This window comes from Sparus aurata, chromosome 8 (assembly GCF_900880675.1).
Source record: "Sparus aurata chromosome 8, fSpaAur1.1, whole genome shotgun sequence".
NCBI lineage: Eukaryota > Metazoa > Chordata > Actinopteri > Spariformes > Sparidae > Sparus > Sparus aurata.
The window spans coordinates 13,642,650-13,655,247 of NC_044194.1; the positions used below are offsets into that span (position 1 = coordinate 13,642,650).

At 37.9% G+C, this 12,598-nt stretch overlaps 1 protein-coding gene across 1 annotated transcript in view; it reads right to left on the reverse strand.

The window, feature by feature from the left end:
• LOC115586568 (mucin-2-like) overlaps positions 1–8,971 on the reverse strand; it is a 33,741-nt gene extending 24,770 nt beyond the window's left edge. Inside the window, exons 1-17 of the mRNA XM_030425714.1 lie at positions 8,934–8,971; positions 8,500–8,538; positions 8,135–8,396; positions 7,864–7,978; positions 7,104–7,194; positions 6,909–7,021; positions 6,612–6,825; positions 6,397–6,522; positions 5,571–5,688; positions 5,341–5,479; positions 5,107–5,211; positions 4,899–4,971; positions 4,645–4,782; positions 4,383–4,547; positions 4,203–4,297; positions 3,976–4,102; positions 3,631–3,886 (exon numbers count right to left, since the gene is read on the reverse strand). Coding sequence (XP_030281574.1) covers positions 3,631–3,886; positions 3,976–4,102; positions 4,203–4,297; positions 4,383–4,547; positions 4,645–4,782; positions 4,899–4,971; positions 5,107–5,211; positions 5,341–5,479; positions 5,571–5,688; positions 6,397–6,522; positions 6,612–6,825; positions 6,909–7,021; positions 7,104–7,194; positions 7,864–7,978; positions 8,135–8,396; positions 8,500–8,536 — 2,174 coding nt within the window. The 5' untranslated portion in view covers positions 8,537–8,538; positions 8,934–8,971. The remainder of the gene's footprint in view (positions 1–3,630; positions 3,887–3,975; positions 4,103–4,202; positions 4,298–4,382; positions 4,548–4,644; positions 4,783–4,898; positions 4,972–5,106; positions 5,212–5,340; positions 5,480–5,570; positions 5,689–6,396; positions 6,523–6,611; positions 6,826–6,908; positions 7,022–7,103; positions 7,195–7,863; positions 7,979–8,134; positions 8,397–8,499; positions 8,539–8,933) is intronic.
• Between the last annotated feature and the right edge of the window lie 3,627 nt (positions 8,972–12,598).

The following is a 12,598-nucleotide window of genomic DNA, read 5'->3' on the forward strand; positions in this document are numbered from 1 at the left end:
CATGATATTTGACAGAACTGTCCTTCATTTTTGCCTCCCCTTTTATAACGTTATATAGTTTATGGCGATATACATGCAAAGACTTAAAGAGGACTTGAATAAGTATCAAATGAAAGATTTCGTATTGTCCAGCCGCTGCTGGCAAACGCACCGACAGCGGCTGGACATCGAGTGGACATCGAGTGGACAGCGGCTGGACATCGAGTGGATATCGAGTGGACAGCAGCATGCTGGAGACTGGATGCCTGTACCAGGACAGTGCTAATGCTGCTAGCGTTAGCTGTGCTGCTAACGTTTGTTTCTATGATCGAAATGAATAACGTTAGTACTCGACAATTCAAAGTATTCGAAATGTCCATCCCCGTCAAGCTATGATGCTAACTTAGTTAGCCAAGCTTAACTTACCCGTCTAGGAGAAGGGTAGCCAATTCTGCATCCATTTTCAAAATCCTCTTAGCTTTCAACTGTCTTCACCATTCAAATACATCTCCTATACAGACCCTCGCTTTGCCTCGAATTTTATCTTGGCGTTTTTGTGATTCTTAATGAGGTCTTTTAGATTTTGTTGCCTCCGCCATTGTAGCTCAGTCGTAACTGGCAACCTGTGGTTGCTCGGCAGCTGAGACTCTACTGACCGCAATGATTTGTAGACGGCGGTGGGAGGCGCCACGTGCCAAAACATGATTTCAAAACATCAACATGATTTGCAGTCTGCAAAAGATATATTTTGGCTGCATTGTTGTTGTTGGTGAGTTCCGTATGTTATATGGACATTATTCCTGAGTCTCTGTGACATATTAGGATGATTTTACGGCCAGTTGCTTTAGATTTCTTACATAGTGTACCTTTAATTTTTGGTAGTTTTAGCTCAGTTTATTTCTCAAGCAAAACAATATAAGACAGTGGTTCCAAACGGCTCTTATTTTTTTAGGATTTACAATTCTCAGTGGTAGTTAAGTCTTTGTCCCTAAACACAGGCCAAATTGATGCCAATAAAATCTTGTGTCCATCAGTCCATTCTCTGAACGGAGGAGGTTGCAGGAAGCTGGGGACTATTTTAGCGCAAACTGAGAAAAAGCAGTGTATACTTGAACCATCACTGGTCTGTCAAAGTCTATCTGATGTCACTGTGTTTGTGTTTTTAACACATAAAATATATTATATAAATATGAAATAACATAAAGGTGTAGACTGAGCCTTAAACCCAAGAAAATATGGCTTAAAAAAAATCTACATTAAAACCATTGCATCTAGGAGCCGCAACTAAGTAAGGCACACAAAGCAGTTTGGCAGTTTAGTTTCTACAGCATAATGTCAATAGACCTAATCAGAAGAATAGATTATTATTAAAGTTAATGACGCATTGTCTTTACTGAGAAGAACAAGTTACATTTTTGAAGTAATGTTGTTTTGTGTTTGGGCCATATTATGGGTAGGACATTTGTGTCTTCATAATTCAATCAAAAAAAAAGTTGCTTCAAACAAAAACAATTATTTTTAATTAAATAAAATCACTTAAATAAAAAAAAAAAAAACTTTTTCAATCATAAAAAAAAGTTGTTGAATGCAAAAAAAAATTTGAGACTCAAAAAATTGCATTTGAACCCTTTTTTTGGATTGAAAATGTTTTCTTTGATTGAAGTAATCTTTTTTGTGTTTGGGCCATATTATGGGTAGGACATTTGTGTCTTAATCATTCAATCCCCAAAAAGTTGCTTCAATCAAAAAAAATATTTTCAATCAAAAAAAACCTCAAATGCAAAAATAAAATTGAACCCCCGCCCCCCCAAATAATAAATTATTTGAAGTGTTGTTGTTTTTTATAGAAAATATTTTTTTCAATTTGAAGTGATTTTTTATTTTTTTTTTTGAATGAAGTAAAAAAAGTTTTGAAGTCATTTTTTTTTTGGATTGAATTATTTTGACACAAACATCCCGCAGTGGGCCGGTGCTTCCCCATAGGTCAGACATGTTTGAGTGACAAGTGTCTACACCAACAACGTCTTTCTGACGTCATGGTCGCCAGCAAGCCAGGGAGCAGTGGTGGAGTTGTTGGTAAGTAGATAAAACAGTATTAAAATGACTGGTGTCATGTTATTAGCCTACTCTGTTTGATATTTGGATTAAACATAAAGCTTGCTAACTTAGTTCACGTTGACTAATTTGTGTGATGGTGTTAGATATCTAATGCTGTCATATTGTCAGACAGGCTAGCAGGGTGCGCTAACGGCTAGCTCATAACGTTAGCCGATGGCCCTGCACACTGAATGAATTGTTTATTTCACTTAAGTACAGAGGCTTGCTATGTGCTAGTGCTATGTTATGTTATAATAAGTAACGTCATTAGTGGTCAAACAACAGTCCACAGGCCAACTGTTGCCCGCAGCGCTGCCTGTTTAGCAGCAACAGGTCATGCAGAGCCTGAGTCTATCTTCTCACACAGCCCACAGGATTACAGCTATTTGACTATCCCGCTCTCTCTCTCGCTCACAGGTAGTGGTGTCCCCACCATCACACATACAGGCAGTCAAACGCTCACAGACACAGAGGCAGATGCTTTTATTTTGAGAGCGGGACATACATATGCCATCCCGTACGGGACAAAATCATTATGATGAAAATACGGGACGTCCCCGTGAATGTATTATATCCACTGACGTCCCAGGCGGCCAAAACGGGACGTCAGTCATGTGGGCTGTGTGAGAAGATAGACTCAGGCTCTGCATGACCTGTTCAAAAACCTTTTTTCTATGATTGAAAAAGGTTTTTTTTTGATTGAAGTGATTTTTTTATTGAAAATATTTTTTTTAGTTTGAAGCAACTTCTTTTTTGATTGAATTATGAAGACACAAATGTCCTACCCATAATATGGCCCAAACACAAAACAACATTACTTGAATCAAAAAAGTTGCTTCAAACAAAAAAACCTTCACTTCTATCAAAGAAAACATTTTCAATCAAAGAAAAACAGTGTTCAAATGCATTTTTTTTAGTCTCAACTATATTTTTGCATTCAAATACTTTTTTTCTTTGATTGAAAAGGTTTTTTTTGATTGAAGTGAAGGTTTTTTTATTGAAAATATATATTTTGATTGAAGCAACCCTTTTTTTGATTGAATTATAAAGACACAAATCTACCTTCATAGGGGGGGCAGTACCCTCCTACATATAACATAACTCAGGTTGGTTTTGCTTTTGTTGGTTAATCTTCACTTAAAGTCAAACCGAATTTCCCGTATTACTAGTCAAACCTCTGTTAAAAAAGTAAGTTGAAGATAAAAAGCAATGCAAGCAATGCCAGGCTAGCTGGTTTTTTGGAGCACTGCATGCCTTAACACCGGTACTCACTCTGCAGTGAGCTTGATCTGTAGTACACAAAGTTGACCCACAACTGGCTCCTGGGACTTTGACGCACAACTTAGCACCCACTAATCTTGTGTCGCTTTTGTTTAGCTAAAAATAAAGTTCCCAATTTGCCTCCTGACGGAGACCTTTGCTATGTGTCATTTCCCATCTCTGTCTCCACTCTCCCGCTTCTTTCCTGTGACCTCTCGACCATCAGCTGACTAATGAAACTAAAAAAAAAATGACTGTTCTGCCTTATTTGCTCTGAAAAATCAAAATTCTCACCAAGTTTGTCCATTGACAGTTTTCTTTTGCTTTGGATGTACCAACGTCTCTCCCTCACCACAGGGGCATTTATTGGCTGGCACACACTCTCCCTTCTCATTTAGGTAAGTTCCTTCAGCACAGCCGCAGCCATCAAGGGGGGTAAAGCTAACCCCACATGTCAAGTCTGACTGACTGAGAGAACGGCAGGTGCGTCCACAGCTTGTCATTTGGTAGCCATAAACCAAAGTCGACGGGCAGGCAGTCATGTACTTCCCTTTTGAAAGGGAAAAGATTCACTCAGTGTTTGAATATGATAGATATAGACTTCATTGTTTCAGCTTTGGTAGTTTAGGTTTGACTTACTGCAGGCGCTGTTCCTCCACCCATTCAGTAAAACACCTTCAGCAGCACATGCATGGACATAGGCAGATAAGCTAGCACACATGCATTCTTCACTGTTTTCACAGGCACAGGCATCGTATGTACAAGCCTAAGGAGAGAAACGGCAAAAATGAATAGTTGAAATGTGTGTGAAAGAAAGTAAAATTGGCCATATGTCAGACAACATATAGAATGCAATCATTGCTTACAGCTTCATAGTCCTCTGGGTTTATTTCAGAATGGCACTTGGAAAAAATCCCTTTTCGGTCCGATAGCAAGGCGCACCAGTGTTTGGCATATTTCTCTACAAAGAAAACAAAGACTTATTAACTTGTACAGTGTTGTGAAGAATGATATAAACAATTTGGAGTATAAGGTCTGTTACCTACCCTTGGCTGTGCTAAAACTGCAGGGGTCCTTCAATTTGTTTTTCGTATCCTGGCAGGTCGATTCTGTTTTCCATGCATTAACAAAGGGACCAGCTGTTCCCTCAACCAATCCAGAGCGGGTTCTGAAGTCATCAACTTCCACATCATTAAAATCTCCACAGAGACCTGAATGAGGATAAGGATTTTGTCTTAATGCTCACCCCAATACTCCTCATATTGTGTGCTACACTATAATCAAAAGTTCTCAAGAAGTGAAACAAACCTGCAAGTTTTCGCTTATTGGAAACACTGGCTTTGATGTAGACCTGCATGATGGGTGTGAGCTGAATCTCAAGTTGAAGCCCAAGGGCGGTGTGGATTACAATGAAGAATGTTGATGGTTTGAAGACTTTTATGTCATCTGCAGGCAAAAAAACATTTTCACATGAATTAGAACAGACAGTTTCAATTTGAGAAAACTTGATTTTGTCTGTTATTTAATAGAAAAATGAATCACAAAAATAACCATCCACTCACCCACGAAATAAGGCAGTTTGGCACTACTTTTTTGGTAATCAACTTGTCCGTTTGCTGTAACTTTTATCGTTTGCTGCAGGGAAAGAAGACAATATGTTAAAAAACTACAGAGTACATCTCAACCTCTCCTTCAGCTATGAAACAGAGAAAATCCTATGAGTATGTTTTCACTGTGTTAGGAGAAATCCATAGTGTACTCTCATTTTACCGTGCTGTTGCGAATTTGCAGAGTGACTGCAGTCAGGCAGGTGGCCTTATCTGATTTTTCACATTTTTTCAGGTCACCAAGGACACGGAAAAGCCCACTAGTTTCCTAAAATCAAAAAGAAAAAAAAACGCCCTTGGTTACAAAGAGTTTTCTTTTTTATTTATTTATCATTTTTTTACAGGTTATGTCATTTTTTTGTAAATTAAAGGATGAATTAAAGTTTGAATGCCTCACTTTTGAGAGAACATATGTGCAGTCTCCAGTGAAAGTGTATGTTTTCTCGTCATATGTGGAGATATGGGAGCCACCCAGGACAGAGCAGATACCAGGACAGTTCTTATCCTTACAGCTCCACTGACCCTTGGTGCAGGTGCTGTCAACAGAGTTCAATCACTTTACATAGACGGACCACCATGACGGACATGTTGTAAATGTAAACATTATACTGAAAGTAAAGTGATTACCATTGTTTACATTGCCTCGAGATTGTTTTCCCTGGGGAGTATGGCTTGCCATTGTGCATGCAGGAGCACTTCTCAACAGCAACACACCCAAGTTTTGTAATGTCATCAAAGACGGTCCCTTGGAAGAAACACAGCGACATGATTAGTCGAAGCGGAACAGCTCTACAGTGAAAACACTGTAAAAGCCTTCCATGTACATGGGTATTGCAAAATATATTTTTTTTTGTGTGTGCCGAGCCAAGCGGGTGTAATCGGGGAGAATGTATTTATTTGCACTCTCAATTAATAATTTGTGTGCATAAATATAATTATTTGTTTTATGTTTAAGGAATGTCAAAGATAAAATTATTGGCAGTAAATTAACATGTCTCCATACAAATGAAACAAACAAATAACAAACAAACAAACAAACATAGTATCTGAGCTCCTCAATAGATTTATTCATCCATGGCCTATAAAACTTTTACTGACAATTTTTAGTACATTAAGCTAGAGGGTTGCATGCTAGCACCTAACTGATAGCAGCCAAAGCTTGAAGCTTTAGTCTTATGTAGCAGCACAAATGTGTAAAGATAAGTGTTGAGAGAACAAGGAAAAATTTAATCAATGTAACGACCTTACAGGCAACTGAAGACAAAAACACAGGTGCTAGCCTGGTGCTAAAAACTACAATTTCCCCTTCTGACTTGACAGTAACACAGCAGCACATATTAAGTAACTGACAGCATAAGTTAAATATTTATATGAACAAATTATACTTAAATTACATTTATTTATACATATAGACAAATATCATATGTCCTGATTTTCAAATGTGGACACTTACCAGGTGGACAGAAGCATCCATCTATGCAGTGATCATCACACACTTGGCTTCTCTCGGGGTTGCTGCAGGTGTCAGTACAGGGACTACCACATTCCCTATACACCTTGTTGAAAGGGCATGTTCTTGCTATTCAGCACACAAAAAATGAACGATTTATAAAAACAGAGTTTCAGATATAAATTCACAAAGCTCCAACATGAAAATGCTGTTCTTACCGCACAGGTGTTTGCTCCTCCATTCCAGTGGTTTCCCGCCTGCATGAGCACACTGACGGGAGTACTCTGATATGGTTGAACACAAGCATGAAGTGCTCTTGCTGTCACAGTTGCACTGGTCTTTCTCACAAGCTTTGAGGAAGGAGTCAGTCTTTATCAGGCCTTTACAGCTGCGGAATTCAGGTCTTGAGAGCAGGTTCTTACAGTGGTCTGTCTGAGGGTCAAAGCAAATGTGTTTAAATTGTATCAGTAAATTATTTACACACAATCCTTTGAAGCAAATTCATTTTTACATACCTGATTTGCACAGCTCTTTGTGTCAATAGATGAGATTTCTTCACATTTTTCCGTTGGACCATTGACTTTCCAGGCATCCCCATAATCTTCAGGAGTTAAAGTATCCCCTGTTCCTAGAAGCAAATATAGGTTTCACCAAAAATGTGAAGACTGCCTGTGCGCAGTTTGTTTTAGGCTTTATTATTTAGTTATTACCTTTTTCGATGAACTCGTCGTAAATCTTTACTCCGTTGAAGTCACCACAAAGGCCACAAGTCTGATTCTTGAATTTTGCATCCAGCTCAACCTTAGAACCAAGTGGAAATTAGATTTGAAAAAAGGGCAGAAAAGAAGAAATCTTGGCACAATTTATGCCTAGTAGCTCACTGATACCTTTGTTTTAACACATAAGAAGAGAATAGAAAGTCTGAACATCCACATCATAATTTATCATATAATCTATCATATCATTATATAATCTAATATATAATTAGATAATTTATCAGTTGAAAACTACTGTCTCAAAGGAGGAACTGACAACCTTAAATCTAAAACATTAAGTGCTCTAAGGCTCTCACTTTTTCTGTTGCCTTTGATTAATATTGGTGTGAGTCAGTGCAGTATGTGTCTATCTCTGGTAGTATTGTGGTCTGTATAGATTTTCTCACATACACAGTGTGTCAAGAAATGTATTGATCAAGACGCTGAACTAGGTTTTGTCCCAGTGACACAATTTTCCAAACAACTTCTTGGCGAGTCAAAAAGCAAAACAGACAGTGAAGTAATGTATTATATAGCCCTCACAGTTGCTTCTCTTTAATTAATCTCAACTCATCATAAATTCACCTAAGTCAATTCTCATATAAATAAAGTGTATAAATTTCAGAGCTCAGTGAATGTGCTTATCTTTAAGTTATCAAAAAAAAACATGAGATATCATTTATACACAGTATGATGAGACAATGAATACACATACCCAAAGGGAGTCTTTTTCATCCCACATGACGATCAGACCCAGCTTTGCCTCAATCTGGACATAGGACACGGTTCTTCCGATTGAGATGCCATGGTGGTTGAATGGCACGGTAACACTAGAGACAAGAAAAATAAATGAATAAATACAAATAAGAAAATCAACCCAATTAGATATTAAAACATTACATTGTACAAAACTGTGTGGACTAATGTTCAACTGAATCTTGAATTTAACATCATTCTAACCAGCAGGTAATGAAAAGATTTCTCACGATTTATCATCAACTTTGACGGAAGTGTCGGCCAGCTCCACGACGACCCCATCCAGCTTCATAGTGACCTTCTTGATGGTAGTGGTCTTATTTATCACCTGTCTTTGTAGCTGAATATTGAAAAGCTCATAGTCACTCTTACACTGGGACGCAAGGACGTAGTTGCAAGTGAAGGGAAGCTGGAAGAAATCGCCGTCAAAAGTCTTGAAATGATAGTTCCCCCATGTGCTGCAGAACTGGTCTTTCTCAGAGCTTTTCACCTCTAGTTTGCGGAGAGAAAAAAACAAATACACCTTTATTACACTGAAGCGCAAATCATGTATTTTGTTTTTGGCTATCTTTTATATTTGGAAAAAAACAATCACCTGTGATTATTGGCATTTTTGCCACCTTCTGAACCATGACTGAAAAAAGAAAGACATTCATGTTTTAAGTTAGTAATTTCAATGAATGAATGAATAAATAGTTTTATTTTGGTTACAATATAAAATACTTAAATTATGTGCAATCAACTGACAAAATATTACCATACATGTTTCCACTAAACATTTTCTCACAACAAAATTTTAAACAAACTCTGTAACTGAAAAAGGAATAGGCTGAAACCGAGGCTTATTTTTACCTATCCTGTACAATCCATAAATTAACCCAGAATATCAGGTTATCCAATATGCACATAAAAAAACCCTTTATTTCACTGAATATGTCTTCACAGGTTAAGTTCACTTATGATAGTGCAGAACAATAAGATTCAGTTTAATATACGCAGCTCTCTTTATTTCCAATTGAGTGGACTCACCAGTAAGTCCCGCAGACAGTCCGAACCAGAGGGTCAGCCATGGTATCGCACGTTCAGGTGGCATCTTGGCTTGTCTCAAGAGCAACGAGCAGTCCTGACAGAGATGGATGAGCCGTTTGATGTCCAACTATAAATGTCACACAAAAATACTTCATTGGATGTTTGCTGTTTAGGAGGGGTCAAAGATACATTTGGGGTGTCAACCACTGTGGTTTCTGGCTCGATGAACATCACACCCGTGAAGAGGTTTCTTATTACAGCACTCATTAAATATTATATCAACAACTCTCTGTATCCAAAGCTCTATTTAGGCTACTCCTTAGTTAACATTAACATATATCTTATAAGTGAAGGAAATATTTCAAACTTTAAACTCAGTTAATCAATCAATGCACAGTATGCTTTAACTGTGACGTGTGCATGCAAGAATTGTGTGCTTTTCCCACTGAAACAGAGCATTTTTAAGTTGTAGGATGTGTCTCCATGTCCATGAAGATCGGTAAATGTGTTCAAATGTGTCATCAAATCACTCGACCATTTATTTAACTAACCATTTGCCAAGGGCTTATCACATGTTTACTGAGTGTCTATCATCGTCATCATCTCTCTATCATCTTCTCCCTCATATCAGGTATCACTGTTAATAAAACTGAGAGCAAACACATACTCATACAAGCGCTTCCTTGTTTGGGCTGTGTTAATTACTGGTCTAGTTTTAACTCTTGGTTGAAAAAAACCCTTTGTGACATGACGCTTCATAAGCTCATATGGGACAACATGTAAGGATCTTAGAAGTTGTAACTCGACACAAGAGAAAATAAAAAAGTTCGCTTCACACAATCTAAATGCTCAACAACTCTACAACATTGACACTACAAGTTTAAAGGATACTAAACCTACTAGAACTGTGTACCTTTTATCTAATAAAAAAAAAAGCACTCCAAGTAAGGAGGAAGGGCTTGAGAATGACTCGGCATGTCTGAGCCAGGAACTGCAGGGTGTCACTGGTGAGCTGTTGTGGTCGAATGCAATGGGATTTTTTTCTCAACAAATAAATGGAGTGGGGATGTGTTTAAGGAGAGAGTTCCAGAGAAGCACTGTTTGTTAGTCCTGTGGAGACAAGAGGTTGGCATTAGAGTAGCGGAGACTACGGGAAGCAGTGTGGGGTTTGAGGAGCAGTTCAAACAGAACTGCTTAAACATGTGATAAATAGTCTGACTCAATGCTTGAGCGTAAACATATTTGAGACAGTGCTGTGTATGAGTATGTGGCAAATAGTAAAAAAAACTGTTCACAATCCGGCTGACCAATCTATGAGTGAGTACAGAAAGGCGACTGTTAGGCCTTTTTGGAGATATGCGCAGAAACACACAGCACAGAGTGACTAACCCTAATCAACATAACTACAGAAGAAAAAAATGCTGGATCCTGTCAAAAAAACATGTTTTGAAGAAAGGATAAAACATGAAGAGAAAATTAACTGTCTACTCTGTTGTCTTACATGTCTGTTATCTCACTTTAATCATTCTGATAGAAAGATGTACCAGCTGGGCTGGTTGTCACTGTGTGCAGAATCCAAAAAAGGAAATACTAAAATGTAATATATTTATCTACATCTGTGATTGATTTAATTGGGACAGAGAACCATTAAAATACATTCATATTCAAAAATGAACTGAGATAAATTCTTTACTTTTTTTAAAAATCAAATCAAAAATATTTAATATTTTTGTTTTAACAGCTTGAACAGGTTGTGTTAGGATATGTCCTTGCAAAGAGAATGCCTTGCTCTGACACATAACAAACAGACAGGTTTGCATTGACTAATCTGTCAATACAGTCAAATTACAGAGGTTAGCTGGAGTTTAACAGCACCAGATGAATTGGCAGTGATATGGAGCTAGGTGTTGTGTGTGTGTGTGTGTGTGTGTGTGTGTGTGTGGTAGTTTTGTTGTTTTACAGGACAGACAGACAAAGGACAAGGACCCGGGAAGTACACAGCCTGGTGGCCTGCTGCAGGGAGCCGAGGGAAAACCTCAAACATGTGTCTGAGGTTCTCTGTTCGTGTACGCGACTATATTGTTATCTGCTTTTTCCAAAGAAAAGAAAAGAAAAAAATATGATAAAAAAATGTGTTAGTGTGAGGTTTTTTTTTAAGTTTGAGTGAGTCACAAATTAGTTCTTTGAGATGCAAAAGAAAGCAATAACATCGTTGGAAGGAACAAAGATAAAACAGATTTTATGTAGAATGTCCTCAGAAAATAAGTTGTCCGGTTGTCGTACTGATCCTCTGGTCACTTTATCTTGTCAGACAGCCTGGGAGTTTAGATTTTCTATGTATGATCAACTATAAGGAACTAAGGCTAACTTCATGGATGATATTGAATTTATAATTGTTGTTTAAAAAAATTTGTTCAACCTATACAAACAAAAATACTCTTTATCCCTGAGACAGGATAGATAGATAGTGTATAGAAAGATGCTGTAACTAGTAAGCTCCACATTAACAATGTGGTGTCCACTTAAATGTGATGTATTGAGGTGATTGGATCAAGATTGGATTGCTATGTTATTGCATTAGTCTTGGGATTTTTGCTTATGAATGTATGCTAGCACTGAATGAATGTAGAAATACTACTGGAAATACTAAAGCGTAATCATGTATTTTACCAGTTCTTGTTCAACCCGTAACGTTTCCATGTTAAAGCCTACACATTACTCTGACACACTACTTTGTTTGAACAACCTCAGTGATGTTTTAGTTTTTCTGAGGTACAAAAACATTTGTTAGAAGTTAAATAGAATTATGTTGATGTCAAATAAAACATCTTGAACAGCCTGGCCTTTCATTAAAACATGTTGAAGATATTATGGCATATCGACTGTCCTCCTTGAATCAACATAATTAATGTTGTCACTCAGAAATTCACCTCATCATGCTGCTGCCTACCTGTGGGAGAGGTCCAAAGACATGTTTGCCATTGGAGGAGCTCCTGTGTGAGTAGCTGTTTGAGTGCATCATTGCGTTTAAGTGGAAAAATAATGTTGTATTTTCAGACACCCAAGATCAAACACTGACTTTTTTTGTCACACAGCATTTCAAGTGTTTGTAAAACTAAAGTGGTCCACCAGCTGAAGTGATTAATAAAACATACTACAACTGTTTAAGGACATGTCAGACCACAGTTTACGTTCTCAGACAAGAGAAAATTGGCGTTGGACCAAAAGGGTTCAGGCAACATTGTTAAGTAAACATGTCAGAGTGAGTCAAACCAAAGTGACAGGACAAACAGCAAACAAACTGACGTCGTCTTGACGTAGGCCTCGTCACAGCTGCCTGATACAAAGAAAACATCCTGAAATGGTGTGATGACGCTCTCTAGTTTCAATGTAGTCATTTGGTCAAACCACCTTTTCCGTGAGAACTGGCAACATGCTTTATGAGAACAACACAATAAAGATGATGCTCACAGCACTGTCTCACAGTGCAGTTGTACTTATTTCTGCACTTTTATTAGTTGGACTTTTTTATACAAGAAAAAACCTTCCCTCAGGTTGCTCCTGGGCTCAACAACCTATGGACTGAGGTCTCGTGTTGCACAAACTGTATACAAACCCAAGCGCAAATCTGGATCATGGGGTTACTGGAAATGATAGGCCACTGA